Source organism: Marmota flaviventris, chromosome 1 (genome assembly GCF_047511675.1).
Source record: "Marmota flaviventris isolate mMarFla1 chromosome 1, mMarFla1.hap1, whole genome shotgun sequence".
In the NCBI taxonomy this organism is placed as follows: Eukaryota; Metazoa; Chordata; class Mammalia; order Rodentia; family Sciuridae; genus Marmota; species Marmota flaviventris.
In genome coordinates, this window is record NC_092498.1 from 76,622,466 (window position 1) to 76,646,015 (window position 23,550).

The 23,550-nt window shown below is 35.1% G+C and overlaps 1 protein-coding gene across 3 annotated transcripts in view; it reads right to left on the minus strand.

The window, feature by feature from the left end:
- Crppa (CDP-L-ribitol pyrophosphorylase A) overlaps positions 1-23,550 on the minus strand; it is a 312,498-nt gene that overhangs the window by 211,689 nt on the left and 77,259 nt on the right. For 2 of the 3 annotated variants that reach the window (XM_071608033.1, XM_027932651.2), the window contains 2 exons: positions 12,943-13,047; positions 569-614 (listed from right to left, as the gene is read on the minus strand). In XM_071608033.1, the coding sequence (XP_071464134.1) occupies positions 569-614; positions 12,943-13,047 (151 nt within the window). The remainder of the gene's footprint in view (positions 1-568; positions 615-12,942; positions 13,048-23,550) is intronic. The other variant, XM_071608031.1, reaches the window with a different exon arrangement.

The following is a 23,550-nucleotide window of genomic DNA, read 5'->3' on the forward strand; positions in this document are numbered from 1 at the left end:
TGTGGTCATTAAGTAGACTATCTTGGAGATGGAATTTAGAGTCACAACACTGGAAAAACACAAGAAAGTGGTTATCACATGTAATACCTAAAATTACAAAAGAAAACTGCATTCATTTTTAGAACAAAAATTGAATTTTAAAAAATTATCCAGTACGATTTCTTCAAATTTATGGAAAATATTTTTCTCACATGGAAGATAATATCTAATTCACTGATATGGCAGTGTTAAAGGGTGGGGGCAGTTATCTTACCAGTAAACATGAGACAACTTTAAAACTGTATTAAAATATCAGTTTTCACTGTTTCCTTCCTAATAGTATCGCTGTCACATACTTAAATTAATAAACAAAAGTCTTTCTTTTGTAAAAATTTAAACCAAGACGACATTATTTCACAAGCAGGAAACACAATAAAATGTAATTATTTTCAAAAACAAATCAGAGACCTCAGTGGCCTACAGGCATTTATCCTTCTTTGATGGCTGGGATTTAAACTGTCATGAGAAATTCTGAACTGGCTTACATTTTTTGAAACACAGGAACTGACAGTCACAAGGCCAAACATACCCTTAATAATCGATTCAGCCGCATACAGATCTCGTTTGTAGGTCACCTAAAGGACAGATAAACCTCATTAGACTTAACAGAGCAGGAAGGAATGTGAAAACAATAAAATAATGCCCTTGAGGAAATTCTTGATTTTGAAGAAACTATAAACATAAAACACAATTTCTAAACTAGAAAACAGCATTAGAAAATCCATATTAAATCATATTCTATTTCTACAAATGATTAAAAATTTTATTTGTAATCTTTGAATAAATTCAGATGTTATATAGCATTTGTTTATGAAATCCTATTATATAACTGAAGCCTTATAATCAAACAAAATGTAGTAGTGTCCAAAGTATTAAGTGTTAACACTTAAAGTCCAAAGTGTTAACACTACTACTTAATAGTAAGGTTCTATACTAGAAGGAAAGCAGGAATCCCTTATGTAACAAGTCACCAAACTTCATTGTTAGTTGAAGTTAGCAAGGATCAACTCATATTAAAGGAGACTTCATTCTGAATTCAGTATATCTTTATATACCAAGATTCATATTGTCAGTTTTTATTAAAATGTGGCTCCAACAGAAAGAGCCTACAGGGTGTCACTATGTGGCTAAAATCATTGGTAATTTAAAAAAAAAAAACAGCCTGTGAATAGTGTTCTGGGATTTGTAATGTCAGGGTATATATCTGTTCTATGGCAAATACTTCCTAGGTCCCATCCAGGGAACTCAGGTACAGAATATGTACGTGCGACTACAGATTTTGTTCTCCTATATCAAGAACTTAAGAATGTAGTAAATAATAAAATAGTATTACATAAGTAGAATAAGGCATAGAAACCCATAACCGAAGTATTCAGATGCTTATGATGCAAATGGTGTGAAAAATCCATTTCAACAAGTGTTCAATTAGTGCCTTACCATGGCTATAAAAATGGGACATTCTTCTTCCAGATTAGTTCAGAATTGGATTTATACAAATAACTTTGTTTAGCTCAATAAGACCAGGGAAAGTCTACCCAAAATAAATGGACCTGCTATGCCTTTACCCTGTCAGGTAAACTGTGGAGCAAAATTATAACCTACTTTGTAGAATTAAAAAGTATCCCATTTGGTAAGACAGATGGTAAGTTGTTCAGGCAGTCAACCAATGTATGAAAATCAAATGTAGCATCATGATATTATCTCTAAAACAAGCATATGCCAACCAAGTTACTGACTCCCATTATTTTAGTTTCTTATCCCCAATACAATCCTGTTATCTGGAAAACAAACAATAGGCTCACACTATACATTTTACCAAAAGTACTGATGAGATTCATTCGTTCAACAAGTATTTATCAAGCTATCTATTATGTGGTAGGCCCTGTTCTAAGTGCTGGGAATAGAGCAATGACAAGTGAGCAAAGAAAAAAAAAATGCAGCAATTACATTTTAGTCAAGAACTTTTTCCGCTGAAATTGAATAAAACTAGTTCTTAATTTTTTCTCAAAATTCCAAAATTAACTAGACATCTGAAGTCAGACCTAATTAATTTTTCCAACCTTAAAAAGAAAATAATTTTCTACATTAATCATCTATATGACAAACTCAGGGAAAAAATTAAGGGAAAGATATATAGTTACTATAATTCATTTTCTATTCCTGCCTGCTTTCTTTGAAGGGTAAAACATCTCTTTATATTAAGGTAATATTATAAAAGTAATTTGCTTCAAATAAACATTTATAAAGCATTTTTAAACTTACACAAAAGTTCTTCTCAAACACTAAAATAACTTCTAGAATTCTGGCATGAAAATCTTTGCATAGGAACCAGTCTTACGAATAAATGTTTTTATTACCTAAAGGTTTGTGCTCATCTAATATTAATTAACTGTATAAAAACAAAGGCTTCTATTTTTGTTACTTCATCCTATGGGCTACAATTACCTATTAAAGTACTATTAAGGCTTTTCAATTTTGATTAGCATCTTCTTTATAAAGCCTTAATACCTTAGCTGTACCTCTCTGAAAACACATAAAATAAAAATAAACTACAGAAAATATTTGACAAACTTTTAAAGTATTTTTTAAGAACAGCCTCATTTTTTTTCTTAAATAGAAAATGTACTTCAAAGGGAGTATTACTGGAAATGTTGTAATTCTGAATTCATGAGTTATTCATTTTTCTAATTGTTACAGTAATATGTGTTGTCCTTTCTTTAGTTTTAATTAGGAAAAAAGGCACCCTAACAAATCAGTTTTCAAGTTGATTTTCTTCTGTCAGCATGAGCTATAGTTTTCCTTTGACCTTACACAATACCCTATTATGGAAACCTTTTTAAAAAATTCCTGTAGTGATGGACTAGAAGTCATTCCATTCAATGACTTGTTTTCAAACTGTGTTCCCTGGAGCCTCAGGGGCTACATCAAGGACAGTAACAGTGTTCTCTGCAGGTGAAACTCCAGCCTAACATCTGCCACTCACCTAGTTCAGCTCAATTTGTGTCTGTTTTGTTTGATTGTGCATCTGTGCAATAATTGATCTGAGTAATGAGTTTAACTGTAAAAAAAAAAAAAAATTCAATAGGGGGAAAAACCTGAAGCTTATAGCTACAGATAATTGTCTTTTCATTCAACACAATTCTCTCAGCTCCCTCAAGGTACATTGCCACTGGGACTATTACACTTAAATTTTTTTGCTTCTTCTGTGTTAAGACACAAAACATAAAACATATTTCAAAATAGAATCATGTCCCATTGGTCAGGATCTTCCCTGATTAAGACTGCACTTAATGTTCTGACGTGTTACCTCTCAGGATAATGAATATGTAGTAACCCCAGTACTAGCAAAAACTATAAAAACTCATTTCAGAGATAGAGAATACTTATTAAGCAGATATTTTTAGAATTTGGTTTCCATTTCATCAATTATGTACATCTAGAAAATATTCTTTTGGCTAGACTGGATAACTGTATTTAAAAAACTCTAAAAAGGAAACATCACCACATTGTACTGTTGACGGCAAAAAATAACAAGACTATTTTCTTATTTTCTTTTGTTGTTATACAATGATGCCAGAACACGTGAATCTTAAAAAAAAAAAATGCAGTCCTCATCAAAAGGAAGTCAACTTATTCATTTCAATAATATTGTGATGACACAAACACTTCAAACTCCTTACAAAGAAGCATTTTAAGACAATGGAACACAGTTGCTAAATTTCTTCAATAACTGATTATAAACCTCATGCCTTAAAGATGATTTTGACATTTAGAAATAAGAAGTCTATTCATTTAAGACTGAACAGTATAGTAAGTGACCCAGGAAAGTGTTTAAAAGTATACTAGACCAAAATATGGTATAACTATAAATTTAAGTTCTTATGTAGACAACAGGAAATCTTCACACAATAAAAATGTTTACTGAGGTTTTGCCATGGCACAACTACTTAGGAAAACCATGAGGGCCAATCCCTATTTCTGGGAACCAGTACTATACTTTCCTGTGACTTGCCATTCTTGGGAGGTGGGTGGAAACCTGATCATTTAGGAATACTATTCTCTACCCTGGAAGATGTAGTTGGGGGGGATTAAAACTCTGGGGCAGAGGTCAGCTGAAGATGGCAGAATAGAGAAGGTCTCATTCCTGGCTGCTCTGTGTTGTGAAATGAAGAAGATGACGGGCAGCTTCTGCGCAAGGTGGTTGAACAAAAAAAGGGGGGAGGGGACGGACTTTAGTAGAACTTAAACTGGACATTCAATGCAGACTGGGGACACAGGAGGTTGGATATAATAAAAGAAGGAAAAAACCCCAACAGCATAGCCATTGCAACAGCCAAGCCAGAAGCTCCAGCCAGAGAGGTCCCTCTGAGAGCATAGTAGAGGGATAAGGAAATTAAAGGAACCCTCATTTGGGGGAGGCCCAAGGGTTATCAGGGTACAGAAGGTTTAAAGACCAAGAATATTTCCCCAAAAACCTGAAAGACACAGTGCATGATATATGTATGCAGAAAAAGAAACAGCCAAAGGAAGGAATCATTTTGCAGCTATAGCTGATGGAGCAATTCCTGGCAAGCCTGAGTGTGGCCTGAAATAGAGGTAGTAAACAGACACTGCACAACAAAGAGTGTGTGTAATTGATCAGGAGAAAAATCAAATGTGGAGAGAGGTTTACACAGGGGACAACTGGTTGTAGAAACCCACCCAGATGTAACTGTCCCACTCCAATCCCACTGCTTACAGGACCTGAGGGGAGAGACACATCTGGCTAGGAACTCAGAAGGGTGGGGGGGGGAGCAGTAGAGATTGTTTGGAGATTGAACCTGAGACCAGAAACATGGGGTCTGCAGGTGTCATAAGGGACTAAGAACTGGTTCCCCCATCACACAAGTAGAACCCAGGGGAGATCCATAGGGTACAGTCTTCCAGTGTGGACAAGCAGGTATTTGGCAGTGGAGAAATCTCTAGACCAACTGGAATTCAGCAAACAGCATAGAACCTGCCTAAACCCAAATACTGCCTTCCAAGAATTCTCCCTGTGGAATTACCTCTCCTACTCTAGCAACTCTACCCCGAGGGTGAGCAAGCATCACACTCCAGACAACCCCACCTAATACTGCTGAAAAGGAAAGCTGAGAATATTTTTGAACTGCTATGAAAAGAATTCTGTAACTTTTCATGAAGATTTTTTTTACTTGTTTTTATTCTTTTTCTATGTTTGTGACTTCAATGGTACATGGATATTAATACGATTTCATTTTTCCCCTCATTTCTACCATTTTTGAAGCCAATTATTTTACATGGATTAGTTTTTTGTGAACTAAGGTATTTGATTAGTATATTTTAGTTTTGTTTTGTATTCTTTATTTTTACTTTTTAAAAATGTTTTGCTTTATATATTTTTTCTCCAGTGTTTCCCCTGACTCTCTTTTCTTCTGCTAATAGCCAATATATATTGCTCTCTGTTTCACTCTTCCTTGAATCTTTTACTTCTGTCTTCTCTCATTCTCCCTCATAATTATCGCGTACTGTATCATTTCTGTTCTCTTCCTGTCCATCATTTAAAACTTGCTACTTTAATTATAGGCAATAACTGATCATATCATTTCTGTTTATTATGAAAATTAACGTTGCAGACATCATACTAAGTAATATTTGGTTTAATGGTGTAAACTGTTTGCACTGGTGGTTGTTATTATTTGTCTTCCCCTAAACAGTGAGGTATTGGAAACTTTCAGGGACACTATAAAAACAAAGGATAGAAACTCTACTCCCTCAGATCCATACTACTTGATGGGTAGACACATAAACAACATGAAAAAACAAGGAACAAATCACCTCAAGCAAACCAAGATATTCCAAAAATAGAATCTATCAACACCACAATGGAAGAAATGTCAGAGGTGTTTAGAAAGTACTTAGTTGAACTGATCTGCGAAGTAAACTATGGTGTTAGCAATGAAATCAAAGAGAAAATACAGAAAGTGAAGAGATCTCTTCATTAAAGAGGCAGAGATTCTGGAAAAAAAGGAAAACAAAAGCCCATGAAATATAGAAAACAATAACCAAATTAAAATTCAACAGAAACTTCACCAACAGACTAGACCACTTGGAAGACAGAACCTCAGGCAATGAAGACAAGATATATAATCTTGAAAATAGAGTTGACCATGGGGGAGAAGATATTAAGAAACCATCAACAGAACTTACAAAAACTATGAGATAACATGAAAAGACCAAATTTGAGATTTATTGGGATAGATGAAGGCGAGGAGATACAAACCAAAGGAATGCACAATCTTTTCAATGAAATGTTATCAGAAAATTTTCCAAATCTGAAGAATGAAATGGAAAATCAAATACAAGAGGCTTACAGGACACCAAATGTACAAAATTACAGACCTACACGAGGGCACACTATAATGAAAATGCCTCACAGATAGAATAAGAATAGACTTTTAAAGCCAGTCAGAGAAAAATATCAGATTACAGGTAGGGAAAAACCAATTCAGATCTCTGTTGAATTCACAACTCAGAGCTTGAAAGCTAAAAGATCCTGGAACAACATATACCAAGCTCTGAAAGAAAATGTTATGTCAACCAAGAATCCTGTATTCATCAAATTAAGCTTCAAATTTGAAGATGAAATAAAAATCTTCCATAATAAACAAAAATTAAAAGAATTCACAACTAGAAAGTCTGCATTACACAATATTCTCAACAAAATATTCCATGAAATTGAAGTGAAAACAAGCAACAGGAAGAACTAAATGAAAGGAACAATCAAACTAAATTAAAAACTAGAAATAAACCAAAATGACCAGGAATACAAATCATGTCTTCATAATCACCTTGAATATTAAAGGCCTTAACTCAATCAAAAGACAGACTGGCAGAGTGAATTAAAAATCAAGAGCCAACAATCTGTTATCTTCAAGAGACTCACCTAATCCACAGACTGAAAGTGAAAGGTTGGAAAAAATATATATATATATCACATGGACCACATAAACAAAAGCAGGGGTTTCTATCCTCATATCAGATACAGTGTACTTCAAGCCAAAGTTGGAGAGACAAAGAAGAACATTCCATACTGTTTAAAGGAATTATACATCAACAAGACATAACAATTGTAAATATTTATGCAACAATGGAGCATCTATGTACATCAAACAGACCTTTCTCAATTGCAAAAATCAAATAGATAACAATGTAATACTGGTGACTTTAACACACCTTTCTCACTACTGGATAGAGACTCCAAACAAAAACTCTATCAAGAAGCTATAAAATTAACTAACACAAGCAATAACAGACTTAAGAGACATATATACAATATTTCATCCATCAATGAGAAAATATACTTTCTTTCAGCAGTACATGGATCCTTCTCTAAAATAGACCATATCTTAGGCCACAAAGCAACTCTTACCAAATACTAAAATAGAGAAAAAATCCTCCATTCTACCAGATCATAATGAAATGAAATTATAAATCACCGATAGAATAAAAACAAAAACTACTCAAACATCTCAAAACTAAATAATATGCTATTGAATGATGAATGGTTAGCCGAAGAAATCAGGGATGAAATAAAAGAAACTTAAAGATAAATGAGAATAGTGATACAACATATCAAAATCTCTGGGACTCTATGAAGGCAGTGAGTTCATTCATTAAAAGAATAGAAAGTCAACAAATATATGACCTAACACTACATCTCAAAGCCCTAGAAACAGAACAAATCAACACCAAAACCAGAAGAAATAATTAAGATCAGAGCTAAAAATAAATGAAATTGAAAAAATAATACACAATTTAAAAAATAACAGAACAGAGTAAGAGGCTATATATAACATCTTTGATGTTAGTTGTTTTCCTTTTTGTTGTCTCAAAATGTTTAACAAAAAGTTGGTTCTTTGAAAAAAAGAAAATAAACACTTAGCCATGCCACCTGAGAAAGAAAATTCAAATTATAGAAAACTCAAAAAGTTTGTGAATAAAGGAAATATCACAATGAACACTATTGAAATACAATAATCAGAAATTATTTTGAAAATTTGTACTCCAATAAAATAGAAAATCTTAACTACATCAAATTTTTAGACACATATGACCTACCCAAACCTTCCCTATCAAATGACATACACAATTTAAACAGATAAGTCTCAAGCAATGAAATAGAAGACACCATCAAAAGCCTACCAATCAAGAAAAGCCCAGGACAAGACAGATTCTCAGCCAAATTCTTCAAAGAAGAATTAACACCAATAATCCTCAAATTATTCCATGAAATAGAAAAGGAGGAAACACTTCTAAATGTACTCTATGAGGCTAATATCACCTTGATAATAAAACCAAACAAAGACACATGAAGGAAAAAAAAAATCAGACCAATATCCCTGATGAACATATATGTAAAAATTCTCATTACAATTCTGACAAATTGCATACAAAAACATATTTAAAAGATAGTAAACCATGATCAATGGGTTTCATCCCAGGGATACAAGGTTGGTTCAAGATATAGAAATCAATAAATGTAATTTATCACATTAATAGACCTAAAGACAAGAATCATATGATCATCTCAGTAGGTGCAAAAAAAAAAAAAAAAAAAAAAAAAAAGCATTTGATCCACTAAACCCAGGGCTGGCAGCTTCCAATAGTTATCTTGCTCTGCTTAGAGATTCCTCCTCACAAAAAAAAATAAAACCAAAACAAAGATTTGCAGTAAACAATCCAAACAACAAATCAGGTTCACCAACTGATTTTGTCACTCACTGAACTGAATTTTTATATCCAATTCCCTAACAACAATTAATTTTGTATTTCTCTTTGATTGAGATAAATTGTTATTTATTTTTAAGTTTTCTTTTTCATATTGTAGTTGTTACCTATTAAATGAGATAATGAATTGCTCAAAAAAAAAAATTTGATAAAATACAGCACTCCTTCATGTTCAAAACACTAGAAAACTAGGGACAGTAGGAATATACCTCAACTTTGTAAAACCTATTTATGCTAAACCCAAGACCAACATAATTCTAAATGGAAAAGAATTAAAAGCAATCCCTCTAAGAAATGGAACAATACAAGGATACCCTCTTTCACCACTTTTATTAAACATAGTCCTTGAAACTCTAGCCAGAACAATTAGAAGAAATTAAAGGGATAGAAAAAGGGATAGGAAAAAAAAAGAAAACTATCACTATTTTCTGATATGATTCTATATTTAGAGATCCAAAAAATTCCACCAGAAAACTTCTAGAGCTCATAAATGAATTCAGCAAAGTAGCAGCATATAAAATTAACATCCATAAATCAAATGCATTTCTATACATCAGTGATGAATCAGCTGAAAGGAAATTAGAAAAAAAACTACCCCATTCACAATAGCTTAAAAAAATAAAAAAATACTTAGGAATCAATTCAACAAAAGAGGTGAAAGACCTCCACAATGAAAACTATGGAACACTAAAGAAAGAAAGTGAAGACAACCTTAGAAGACGGAAACATCTCCCTTGCTCTTGGATAGGCAGAATTAACATTGTAAAAAAGGCCATAATACCAAAAACATACAGATTTAATGCAATTCCTATGAAAAATCTCAATCTCATTCTTCTTAGAAAAAGCAATCATAAAATTCATTTGTAAAAATAAGAGACCCAGAATAGCCAAAGAAATCTTTAGCAAGAAAAGTGTAGCAGAAGGCCTCACAATACCAGACCTTAAATTATACTACAGAGCCATAGTAACAAAATAGCACAGTATTGCCACCAAAACATGTAGACCAATGGTACAGAATAAAAGACAGAGACAAACCCACATAAATACAGTTATGTCATACTAAAAAAAGGCACAAAAAACAAATTTGTTGTGTCAAAAATACATTCTACTGTCATGTATAACTAATTAGAAAAATTTTAAAAATTAAAAATATGTTTTCCTCAGCACCAGGAAGGTTGACGTTGACCCTGAATGTCTCCATTTTTCATTACTTTTTCTAAAATATATATGATGAAATGATTCTGTATTTAGAGGTCCAAAAAATTGAAATGAAATATTTTGGATATTTAGAGATCCAAAAAATTAAAATGAAAACCATCCTCCAACTTCAGACGATAGTTAAAATAGTCCTATATGCAATCATCAGAAATCTCTGGTCATTCTCCATTACTGTGGAGTTCATGAATTCCGAGCTGGCAGACTGCTGGATAATTCAGTATCCTCTCCTGTGGTCATGAAGTGCCTCAATTATATCCAAACATGACTTTCTCTATATCAGCCTTCCAAATCTCATTTCCAGGTACTTGGCCCTACATCCAGTACTAATTTTAGCAGTTTGGCATCACTAATATTTCTCAGGCACATTTTTTAAATGGCAGCATCTATGATGTTAGTTTGCAAATTGTATACTGATTCCAAAATATATGTATCCATTGCTATTATTTAAACAAATACTCTACATTTACAAAAAAAAAATCATACCACAAAAGGAATTTAAGTTTTTAAAGGAAAATCATACAATGCCACCAAGAGGAATTAAATAAGGGCTAAACCGCTTATTAAAAAAAAAAAAAAAAAAAAAAAAAAAAAAAAACTCCATAGATAGAAGACAGGAGGCAGAAAAAGGAAACAATAAAATTTAAATACCTGGAATATTTGTACTCACAATAATTTCATCTCACTCAGAAGAAATGTGGCATCTAAAAGTTGACACAGTGATTAGTAGGACATTTTGCCCAGGCTACCACATTTCAGGCCTTTTCAAATCCAACATCCCTTTGATGCACATCATTACTCAAATCTCATACTTTGGAGTCAGGCTCTCTGTCTTTGTCCTGGTTCAGGAAGTAATACTATGATCCTGATTCACTTGAGGCCTAAAAGAGTATGTCAACCCCTGGGCATGTATGTCAGAGGGCACTGTAACAAACTTAATGGCTTACAATAACAGAAATTCATTCTCTCTCAGTTCTATAGGCAGCAAGTTGGAAACTAAGGTGTAGATAAATCCAAATTCCCTCTGAAGGCTTTTGGGAAGCTCCCTTCCTGGCCTCTTTCCAGGTTCTGGTGATTGTTGACAATCCTTAGCATTCTTTTGCTTGCAGATGCTTCACATCATCACATGACATCCTCCTTGCATGTGTCTCTTCTGCTATTTTTATAAGGACCAGTCATGTTGGATTTAGGGCCTACCCTACTTCAGTATGATCTTACTTAACTTGATTATGTCTGCAAAGAGCTTCTTTTCAAGTAAGATCACATTCATAGGTGGTAGGACTTAGGTCTTTAACACTTTTTTTTGAGAGAGAGATCATTTAACCCACAAAACAGGACATGCTAAATGACTCATCAATGGTGCCAACAGAGGCACTGTGGAAAGACCCGCCACATGTTGCAGTGCATTGACATGACAGTCAAGCTGTCTGAGGACTAATTCTCTTGCTGGAGACAGTGATGGAGACAGTGATGAAGTATAAGCACTTCACAAAAATAAATAAATAAAAACAAATTTGTGAAGATGGAGTGGAAAATTCAAAGAGCAATGTGAAGCTTCCCTTTTATCCACAAACTTGAGTGTTTTGTGGTCAGAGTACCCACAAGAGGTAAATAATCACACCTCCAGAAAACAAAATTGAGGCCAGAGATATTTAACATATTAGTAACAATGCAGTGCCTCAGAGTTGCTACTTTTCATCTTTTCTCCAGGACCTTTGAACTAGGTCTAGCAAGATAGTCCAAGAGAGTAGTGCTAATGTGAATCTAGATCTTTAACAAAACACCTAATAGGTAATTGCCAAAAATCCACATAATTACTATTTATGTCACCAAAAATTTTAGAAGCATACTAACTATGCTAGTTCTCTATTAATAGTAAGCAAATAATATGTAAGTAAGATGCACAATGCTGAACAGAGTTTTCTCTTCAACTTCTGGTTAAATCACAGAGATGACTAGCAATCATCCCTAAATAGCCATACCAAGAGAAGTGCTCAAAAATCATACCAAGAGAAGCCCACAAGAGCCATCTATACAAAATATAAAATGAAAAGTGCTCAGCTGCTGGGCTGATAACATTTAGATGTCCTTAAATGAGGAAACAATACTGTACACATTTTTTCTGTAAGGCAACCAATCCAAACCCACCAATATTTTTGGTGAGGCTGTCTGAGACAACCTCCGCATGCAGCAGGGCCATCTTGTTACTCGGAAAACACCCAATACAACTTTCTGTTCTAAATTTCAATGAGAAAATATACTATGGACCCATATAGCCTCAATGAGGAAACATACTATGGACCTATTAAACAAGGGCAAGCCACCCTGCAAAATGTGCCTGTTTCAAAAGGAAGGAGTAGGGTAAACAGTGCTACTAACTTGTTTCCAGCAATCATTTCATCCCCTACAAAGGAACAAAACTTGGTGTTAGAAGAGTTGGGCCTCACCAGGGAAAGGAGTCCAATTCTTCATGCAGGGCCAAGAGAGGGTCTGGCCACTGCCCCAATGGTCCAAACTGTGGCAGGTGTACTTTCAACCTACTTGGAGCCACCACCCAGGCTTGGGAGGAAACTTTGCTATTATGGCAGCAGAATTGCAGTTTTAATTCAATTGGGTGATCAGAATAAGAGGCTATATATACAGAACAAAAAATGGAGAAAACAAAACTTATGAACTAAAATGGAACTTGTCTGAATTAAAAGAGTAAATTTTCTTTAGGTCAAGCCAAAAAAAATTGAATATATATATTCAAAAATTGAATATATATATATCTCACACTTTGATGGCTCAGGAAACCCAGTGAGACTGAATCCTTTTCAAGGTTCTCATTTTAAAATCTAAGTAAACACATATGTGCACACACAAGCAGAGAAGATTCAGAACCAAAAAAACATCTCTTACCTTCCAGAGGTCAGGTGATCCTTCTACAAGTTTGGCTTTAATGTGGCAATATTTTAGAGCCAACTGTAAACATTCGGTTCCGAATTCCAAGTCATAGTCACTACACTGGTGTGTAACGGAGTGGGAGGGAGAAAAAAACTCAAAGTTAACCAACTGCAATATAATTTTAAATAAAATGAGTCTTTTATTTGGTAAAAATTGAAACAAAAAGAAAAGCCTAGAGAATTCACAAACCATTTAATTAGCTACTGACTGTATTATAGAATTATCCTCTCTATCCCCTAACAAGCAAAAGCAAAGTTAATAGAAATGTTACAATCATTCTTAATGGTTTTGAGCTCCCTCAGTGGTCTCTGGTGTTGGATAAATAACTTATAAACAAATGAAATAAAGTACCTTTCCAAACCCACTTAAAAAATGCCTGAAGATATGACTCAGGAATTAGTGCATCAGAAATCTTAATTTAGCAAACCTTTATCTAAATCTCCTATCTTATATTTATATCAAGACATTTATAGGTCATAGTTCTCTTATTTTAACCCTCTTAAGTCCCAAGGTTTTAATGGTGTTTGAATGAAATTGAAACAGATGCATTAAAATAGGCTGGAAGTCATAATCAAGCACTTATAATTTCCTATCAATATTAATGAATATTAACACTAATCATTCACCTATTACTTTTCTCAAAAGACTAAAAATTAGATGAATTAGACCATAAATGGAATATTTGTTCCTATATTTGAGATATTTAGATATTCCATAAGAGATGGTGGGACTTACCAGCTTAATATTTAAAACATTAACATATGCTGCTTAAAATATTTAAATTTTGTTTCTAAACACAGAAACAATTCAGTCTTTCATGGTATTAAAAAATGTAATTTTCCCAGATTCAGTAAAATACAAATAACATATTTAAGCATTTTAAGCATAACCATCAAAACAACTAAGTAATAGGGACTGGAGAGGTAGTGCAGCAGTATAGTGCTTGCCTAGCATGTGCAAGGCCCTTGGTTCAATTGCAAGTATTGCCAAAAAAAAATTTAAATAAAGAAAAATAACTATGCAATATTATAACTCAGCTGAATACTCAACTGACTCTCATGTCTCCAAGCTCTGTACTAAGTACCAGCTATACAATGGTTAATGTCATATGTTTGTGTACTCAAGAAATTCAAGTCTAGAATTGGAAGCAAGCAGTAATTTGCTAGAGAATGTAATTCACAGCACAAGATAAGTATCTACAGAGCAATCAATGGAAAAAATAATTTTGCATGAGGGCACCAAGGCAGGCCTATCAGAGGCAATTGTCTCTGATCTCCATCACAAAGACAGTAGGAGAGGGAATACTGTGCAAGCAAAAGGTGCCAGGCAAAAATACAGAGGTTTGAGATAGTTAGTAGTTTACATATTTAGAAAGAGTGTGACCATTTTAAGAGGACTGCAGGAAAGCAACAAGTATGAATATGGTATTTAGCACCCTTGGTGAAATGTGTCTTATTGTCCTGGAGTTTATATCCTGAATGTAGTGGGTTGCAAAACTAATGAACAAGAAAATGAAACCAAATATATACAGTCCCTATTTCACCAGAAGAGTCACAACTTACATCTTCTTTTGGTATATACTGTATGATATTTTTCCTAGGTATTTTTAATACAATAGTATTAACAGTAGTTGCATTCAATAAGTTGAAATTAATCTTGGTATAACTCTGCTTTGTACTTTCAGCATCCTCATATTATCTGGTAGTATGTGAGTGAAAGAGATGTTTATCTAGTAAACACAGTTCTGTCCTCACCACATGATTAAATCCCAAAGATAATTAGCAAAGATCTTCACTTTTCCCCTCACTCACTGCATTACCAAGATAATGAACACATCTGCAGAAAGCCTTACTAGTGCTCATGAAATGCATATTGAGAGAATCCCATTTTAACAGGTACTCCCTTCCTGTCTCAGGTGGGAAACATCCTGGATGCTGTGCCCCTGCCAGCTATGCATTGTGCTAGTCAAGTCAATGGAAAACAAATATAGTTCAAGAATATATGAAATATATAGGAAATGGAAGCTAGTCATTCTCAGAGATTAGGTTGGATTTATTACATAGATTATTTAGGGGGTTTAGAGTCATTTTTGAAATAAAACCTTTCTTTAAAGGTAAATTCAAAAAGTGTACACTTAGGAAAGTCTGAATTCCTATTTCTAAAGAACATTGATTATGAATTTCTGCTCTTTTCTAGGATATACAAAAAAGTAATGTCCACATCTAAACAATAAGAAAAGCAAATGACCTAAAAAAATACAACTTTTTCTTCAGTCCAACAAAGCTGTGGCCACAGAATGACCAAAAAGCCTTAAAACCTTAGTAAAGAGAAGCCTCTCTCAAGGAGAAGGGATGCAAACACCAGCTCACCCACTTCAAAACACAAAATCAAGCAAACCTGGGTGCCATATGGTTAGGTAAGAAGAAATAAGGTAAAAATTTGAGTGAATTTGCTCAAGACTGGGTGGAGGCTACTGAGACAACACAGAACTCTGGGATCAACAAAAGGAGTTCATATGCACTTGTAAACTCTTCTCTAGAGCTCTCTTACTGGGCTTTCATGAAGTAGTATCATGTTATTTAAAGAAGGTGGTTAGGTATACACTGTACACTGAAGCAATTACTTAAAAAAAATTAAAAATTAGTCAATAGTGATGAAGCACAGTCATTCAAAATGTAAAATTAACCCAAAGGCAATCAGGCAGAAAAAGGGGAAAAGAATAAGAACAAAGAACAAATGGGAAGAAACCAGCAAGATGGTAATTTTAGTCAAGAAAATTTACAATGAATGAGTGGTTGGAGTGTTTGTTGAAATTTCTGACATTATCCAACATGGGGTTAAGTGATAGCCCTCATGAGAAACACAGACACTGCAAACCACCTGCCTCCCTACTACAGTTTGAATCTGAAGTATCCCACTGAGACCCATGTGTCGGTCCCCAGACCATAGAGTGGCCCTATTGAGAAGTGTTGGAACCAAAATTTAGGACGTGGAGCCTAGAAGGAACTTAGGTCATTGGGGTGTGCCCTTGAAGGGTATGTTGGGACCCCAGTTTCTTCCTGTTTTTCTTCTCAGCTATCATGAAATGAGCAGCATCTTCTGCCATGCCCTCCCACAATGATATAATGTCTCACTACAAACCCAAAGCACCTGGACCAGGCATAGATCAAAACCATGAGCTAATTTAAACATTCCCTACTTACAAGTTGTTTATATCAGGTATTTTGTCACAGCAAGGGAAAACTAACACACCCCTCAAAGTTGGCCCCCTAAAACTGTTAAAACAGTTTTCTCCTCAGGCATAAGGACACTGTAAGCAGAGATCACTCAAATACATGTGTAATGCTCTACTTACCTTGCTCATCTGTTCCTGTTGCTGTTAACCATAAGAGTTTGCCCTTAGCATATTAATCGTAGTTTTAAAATCCTGGTTTAATGATTCCAACATTGTTGTCAATATTCAGTCAGGTTCTTGTACTTTCTCTGTCTCTTGAAACTGTTTTCTGCTTCTCAATATGCTCAAAATGTTTTCTTGATAACTGGATTTGGTCACTGGATAAAGCAACTAAGGTAACTAGGACTCTTGTCATGTGGTAATCATATGGGGAAAGGGAGAGCATTAGACAGTTGTATGTTTAGGTCTCAGTCTTTTAGAAAGCCTGTCTTTCTGGACTGTGAACTTCACAAGTAGTGCTCAGTTCCTGCTCTAGCCCCCATAGCATGACTACAGTGGGCTGGAGTTGGGTATTTCCCTTCTCCATGTTGGTTTCTCTTGAGAGATCAGCCTTTTTGAGAAGAATAAAATATTCTAGCATATGTCAAAATAATTATTTTTCCCTTTCCCTGTAGGACACACAAAAGGATTTTTCTCCAGTATTTAGTTTGAAAACTTCATCAAGTATACCTATGACTAGGTCCTCGCAATGTTAACTATCAGACACGTCTCCAGCAACGCTTCAACTACAGTTTAGTTTTTCCTACCCCGACACTTGTTCTCAGCTAAATTTCATACTCCGGCAAATTCTGATTCACTTCATTCACCTATCTCCCTAACTTGTGTCACAGGGCAAACTTGTCCCTGAAGATAAGAGTCTTCTTTTGAGTTTCTTCCACATGTTTACATGCTTTGAGGATGGAGTAATAACTTCTAAACTCCTTTCATGCCAGAAGGGAAACTAGAAGTCTACATGTGCTCTCTTCTCAGGAGACTACGTAAAATGGTAGTCAACAAAGCTAGGAGAGAAAGATGAGAAAAGAAAAGGCATGGGATATAGAAAGCATATATACTACATAGGACTGGGGCAAAGGGGATTTCTATAATAGTACTGAAGTCTCAGGATGATTACTGCATGGCAAATACAATGAGAAAACAGATAAGAGGGTAAGAATGAACAGAATCTCACTGGGCACAGGGGCACATGCCTGTAATCCCAGCTGGGGAAGCTAAGGCAGAAGGATTCCAAGTTCAAAGCCAGGCTCAGCAACTTAGATAATAAATAAATTAATAAATAAGTAGGCTAGGGATGTGGCTCAAGTGATTGCCTCTAGTTTCAATCCCTGGTACCATTAAAAAAAAATTCTTTGGAAGGTCTTGGAAGAAACTGGTTGCCTCTGGAAAGGAAGATTAAGAGATAGTTGGCATCAAGACTTTATTTTTGTACCTTCTGCCACTTATACACTGTCCTGTCATTACTTCTTGCCTTAATTATATAATGTTTATGTAGTATATTATGTTATGTAGCAGGGAATGTTAGAGTCCCAAAAACTAAATCCTTACAAGAGTTATGTTTTTTTTTAAAGAGTTATGGTTTTGTTTCCAAAAATATTCAATATTTTCAACCAGTCAATCTGATTTCCTGGTGACAAGTGGCAGAACATTTAAAATCTAAATACCCAATTCTAAGACTAGCATTTATGTTTTGTTGCTATATAAAAAAATATTAAATCTGGCTACCATTATGATAAACTCAGATTTTTTTCTCATATTAACTTGGGAATCAACCTAACAAAAGAGGTGAAAGACTTATACAATGAAAACTACAGAACCCTAAAGAGAGAAATAGAAGAAGATCTTAGAAGACGGAAAAATATACCCTGTTCATGGATAGGCAGAACCAACATCATCAAAATGACGATATTACCAAAAGTTCTCTATAGGTTTCATGCAATGCCAATCAAAATCCCAATGGCATTTCTTGTAGAAATAGAGAAAGCAATCATGAAATTCATATGGAAAAATAAAAGACCCAGAATAGCAAAAACAATGCTAAGCAGGAAGTGTGAATCAGGCAGTATAGCGATACCAGACTTCAAACTATACTACAGAGCAATAGTAACAAAAACAGCATGGTACTGGTACCAAAACAGGCGGGTGGACAAATGGTACAGAATAGAGGACACAGAAACCAATCCACAAAACTACAACTATCTTATATTTGGTAAAGGGGCTAAAAGCATGCAATGGAGGAAGGATAGCATCTTCAACAAATGGTGCTGGGAAAACTGGAAATCCATATGCAACAAAATGAAACTGAATCCCTTTCTCTCGCCATGCACAAAAGTGAATTCAAAATGGATCAAGGAGCTTGATATCAAATCAGAGACACGCCATCTGATAGAAGAAAAAGTTGGCTACGATCTACATTCGGTGGGGTCGGGCTCCAAATTCCTCAATAGGACACCCATAGCACAAAAGTTAATAACTAGAATCAACAAATGGGACTTACTCAAACTAAAAAGTTTTTTCTCAGCAAAAGAAACAATGAGAGGTAAATAGGGAGCCTACACCCTGGGAACAAATCTTTACTCCTCACACTTCAGATAGAGCCCTAATATCCAGAGTATACAAAGAACTCAAAAAATTAGACAATAAGAGAACAAACAACCCAATCAACAAATGGGCCAAGGACCTGAACAGACACTTCTCAGAGGAGGACATACAATCAACAAGTACATGAAAAAATGCTCACCATCTCTAGCAGTCAGAGAAATGCAAATCAAAACCACCCTAAGATACCATCTCACTCCAGTAAGATTGGCAGCCATTAGGAAGTCAAACAACAACAAGTGCTGGCAAGGATGTGGGGAAAAGGGTACACTTGTACATTGCTGGTGGGACTGCAGATTGGTGCAGCCAATTTGGAAAGCAGTATGGAGATTTCTTGGAAAGCTGGGAATGGAGCCACCATTTGACCCAGCTATTCCCCTTCTTGGTCTATTCCCTAAAGACCTAAAAAGAGCATGCTACAGGGACACTGCTACATCGATGTTCATAGCAGCACAATTCACAATAGCAAGACTGTGGAACCAACCTAGATGCCCTTCAATAGACGAATGGATAAAAAAAAATGTGGCATTTATACACAATGGCGTATTACTCTGCATTAAAAAAATGACAAAATCATAGAATTTGCAGGGAAATGGATGGCATTAGAGCAGATTATGCTAAGTGAAGCTAGCCAATCCCTAAAAAACAAATGCCAAATGTCTTCTTTGATATAAGGAGAGTAACTAAGAACAGAGTAGGGTCGAAGAGCATGAGAAGAAGATTAACATTAAACAGGGATGAGAGGTGGGAGGGAAAGGGAGAGAGAAGGGAAATTGCATGGAAATGGAAGGAGACCCTCAGGGTTATACAGTGGAGGGGGTAGAGAGAGAGGAGGGGAGGGGAGGGGAGAGGAGGGGAGGGGGGATGGTGGAGGATGGGAAAGGCAGCAGAGCACAACAGACACTAGTATGGCAATATGTAAATCAATGGATGTGTAACTGATGTGATTCTGCAATCTGTGTATGGGGTGAAGGTGGGAGTTCATAACCCACTTGAATCAAAGTGTGGAATATGATATGTCAAGAAATTTGTAATGTTTTGAACAACCAACAATAAAAAATTTAAAAAAAATACTACTTTATCTACCAGATATGTGCAAACTGTACACATTAAAACATTTTGCTTAATTAATAGAGTTGTATACACACTGAGTGAATATGTGGCACTGTTTTCAATTAAGACAAGGATATTAGAATCAGGCAGACATAGGTTTCAACTGTGGTGCTGCAATCTAAAAAGTTATCAGACTGAAGAACTTTATCACAATCCCAACTTCCTTGCCCCATTATCCCAACACTAGATCTTCTTTATCAACTCAAATCAAACATATCTTTCTTAACTTTCAGTTCATACACATCACTTAAACATGCAAACATGGTTTAAAGAACCAAACATCCCTAGAAGATTTGTTAGGAAAAAGTGTTAATCCCATTCACTCCAGATCTGTTACTCCATTTTATTTTCCCTGGAGGCAATTGTTATTCCTCATTTTAACTGACTTTTCTAGTATACATGTCCACGTTTGACAGTCAGCTTTTGCTGAGTAACAAAAATGCAGAAAATCTCAGTGTCATGCTTCAATAAAGTTACTTTTCACTGATATAGCTGTGGAATGACAGAAACGGCTCTGCTTCAAGTTGCAGACCTATAGGAGCTCTGATCTATGTGATTGCTATACAGTTGAGACTGGGGCGGGGTGGGGGGGCAACCAATAGTATATCTTCTTGTGGCAACAAAAGCAGCACACGATAACAGACCTAGCAGCGCAGACTTCTAAGCTTACTTCTAAGAAGTAATCTTCTATCCTGTATAATATCAGGCAAAATCCAATGTTCAAAGCAAGTCAGGCAGGCATATCCAGAATCAAAAGAAAGATACTCCATACACCTGGAGGCCATGGCAAGGGTACAAAAGTAAAGCACCATTTTCAGAGGATAAAGAATATGGCAATTTACCTACCATACATTATCTTATGTTAGAGATAATATTTATTGATTTCTATTTTGCTCATCATCTAAGAAATTATTTTCCTTTCTCCTCCCAACCTCACTACAATACATTTTCACACTTCCAATTTCCCATCCTTTTGATATCATACTTTGGAGTAAATCTAGAGTGTTTACATCATTGACTGTGTAATTTACATCATTGACTAAAGCATAATTGAATCATGTACAACTAAAATTCTTGAATAACTGTTTTCCTGATTAGAGATCATCTTGTTTCACGTGGTTAGACTTCTATATGCTTATGACTCACTCACATTAAAGACAAGCTAAATCTACCCTTGAGTGTTCTAGCACATAAGGCATGTCACCAGTTTTATATTCATGAAAAAGTAGCCTTTGACTCTTATAACGTTTTCACCTTGGACTAGTTGTTGTCCTCTGCCAACTGAAGAGTGATCACCCTAGGACTCCTAGATCATCATCTTGGGAAGATGCCTCATTTTTGTTCCGTCATGAATACCATATTTCATGAATTCTTTGAAATTTTCCTTTAACTGACATTTTCCTGGAATAAATCCTCCAACAGATTTCCATAGAGTGACTGTTTTAAGATGTTTATGGGACCCTCTGAGGTTAATATTTTTAGATCTTCCCTCTTAGAACAAGTTCCCCAAATAAAACTCTTCCAATCCCTTCCCATGATAGAAAGCTATGTCACCAGTGCACTGGCTGCTGAGTGGAAGAAGCCATGCCCCCTACCCCTTTCAGCAGTCAGAGGCATGTGGTGTGAGTTATGGGCTCTGGCAAGACACTCAGGCCCTCACTGAAGCCAACATTCTCCCAGTGCACAGACAGTGCTTCCCCTCAACTTGCCACTCTCAGGAGTCAGAGAATAGGGAAGGTGATTCAGAGATCAGACTTCTACTCAAGCAGATTTTAACAAACTGTTTTTATATTGCCCCCTCCAGTCAGTTCCAGAGGTCCCCGATGCTGCCAGAGTCTGCACTTTGAGAATTCCACAGCAGACAACTCTTCACTTGCCCCACCATTTGCTTGCAATTTGGCCTTCTCAGATCTGAGCCTGTCACCACTAATTCATTTGCTTTCTAGCTATTTTTTTTTTGTCATTGTCATCTCTCCTATTCTTGTTCTTGAGGGTTTATGTCACTTTTAATCTCTTCCTAGTAAGTTTAATGAGGGTTGAGTAATGAACAAAATTAGATAAATGTTCAAAAACAGGAGTATGTGTATTCTAATTAGGTAAATATTCCAAACTGTCTTCCATAAAGTTGGTTTCAGTTTATGTTCCCATAAACAATGTATGCAAATGTGCAGGGTTTTTAACATGAGGCAAATGAATATGACCCATAGGGACTGAAAACCACCTCTGAAAAACATTTGGCATATAATGCAATTATTTTCTTGGGAAGGGATTCCACAACTTTCAGAGATTTTAGAACACAAAATAGTTAGGAACCATTGTTTTATGGTAATCATGTAACCATCTGTGGGTACAAATAATCTGATTACATATCCTTCCAGCCTAAACATCATGCACAATACTATTTTGGCAAGGCAGCCTGGGAAGTTTGCCCAACAAAGAACAATATATACATTAGAGTAAAAGTAAATCAAAGGCATGCATGCACAGGTTTCCCACTCTGCTGTTAGAGCCATGCTCAGAGCATTTCAAGTAGAAACAAAATAGACCATCTTACAATTAGGTAAACAATGAACACCTGCATTCAATTTATCATCTGGAAATCAAACCTGAAATATTTTGCATACATTAACATTGTTTGAATTATGCAATGTATTCTAGAATTGCATGAGACAGTTGTCCAAGAAGCTTTGTTTTTCATATATCAGATCATTTTATGAGTAGATAAACAATTTCATGCTAAGTCTGTATGAGGCTGATAATACAGATACAACCTTCACTCTACAAAAAATAAAAGTACAAATGATCTGGCCAAGGTTAAGATTTCTTTAGGTACAAATTTTTAAATGAGTTTACACAGAATTACACTCACAAAAGGCTTTTCATTATCTACCAGTTGGGAAAAATAAACCTATTAGTTTATTCAAATTTTTTGCCAGCTCTATACAATGAAATGCATTATGAAATTACAGGCAACACCATCATACCAGCCAGTTAACATTACATGGAAATTTTTTTTTCAAGTCCAAATAATTTGGGAGAAGGCAGAAAACAATTTTACCAGTAATTCCAAATTGTATCTTAGCCATTTCTCCTGACCTTCACAAATATTGTCAAACACTATAAAAAGAACTTCATTGGATTGATTTCTTATTTTTGATGAAGTAAACCAATTAAAAGTTAAGGAGAAAATATTGCCCTGAAAAAAATCATAAACTTTATATAACAAGGAATTTAAATAGCTATGTCATGTGATATCTAATCCCAATGAAAAAACTAAAGGGAAAAAGTCAAAACCCTATAATACTATTGAAACCCAGAGATAAGAAAGCTTTAAGTTTTTGAAGAACAAGGTTTTTAGCCATAATATCAATAGATTATACTTCTTTGTTATTTCAGATTTTCATAAAGAAGGTTCTAGATCCAGAATCATTTCAATAGCAATAGGACTGGTCACATCATTACCCAAGGTGGATGACACAGGGAGAAAAAAAGCAAATCTACTCATTGGGTTAGTGAATCAGATAAAAATTAACAGTAGGGCATCTAGTAAAAATGCTCACAAGCAGTTCAAAATATATTCCCAGTATTTATGGGAGAAACAAACAGAATAAATGGAAAAGTTA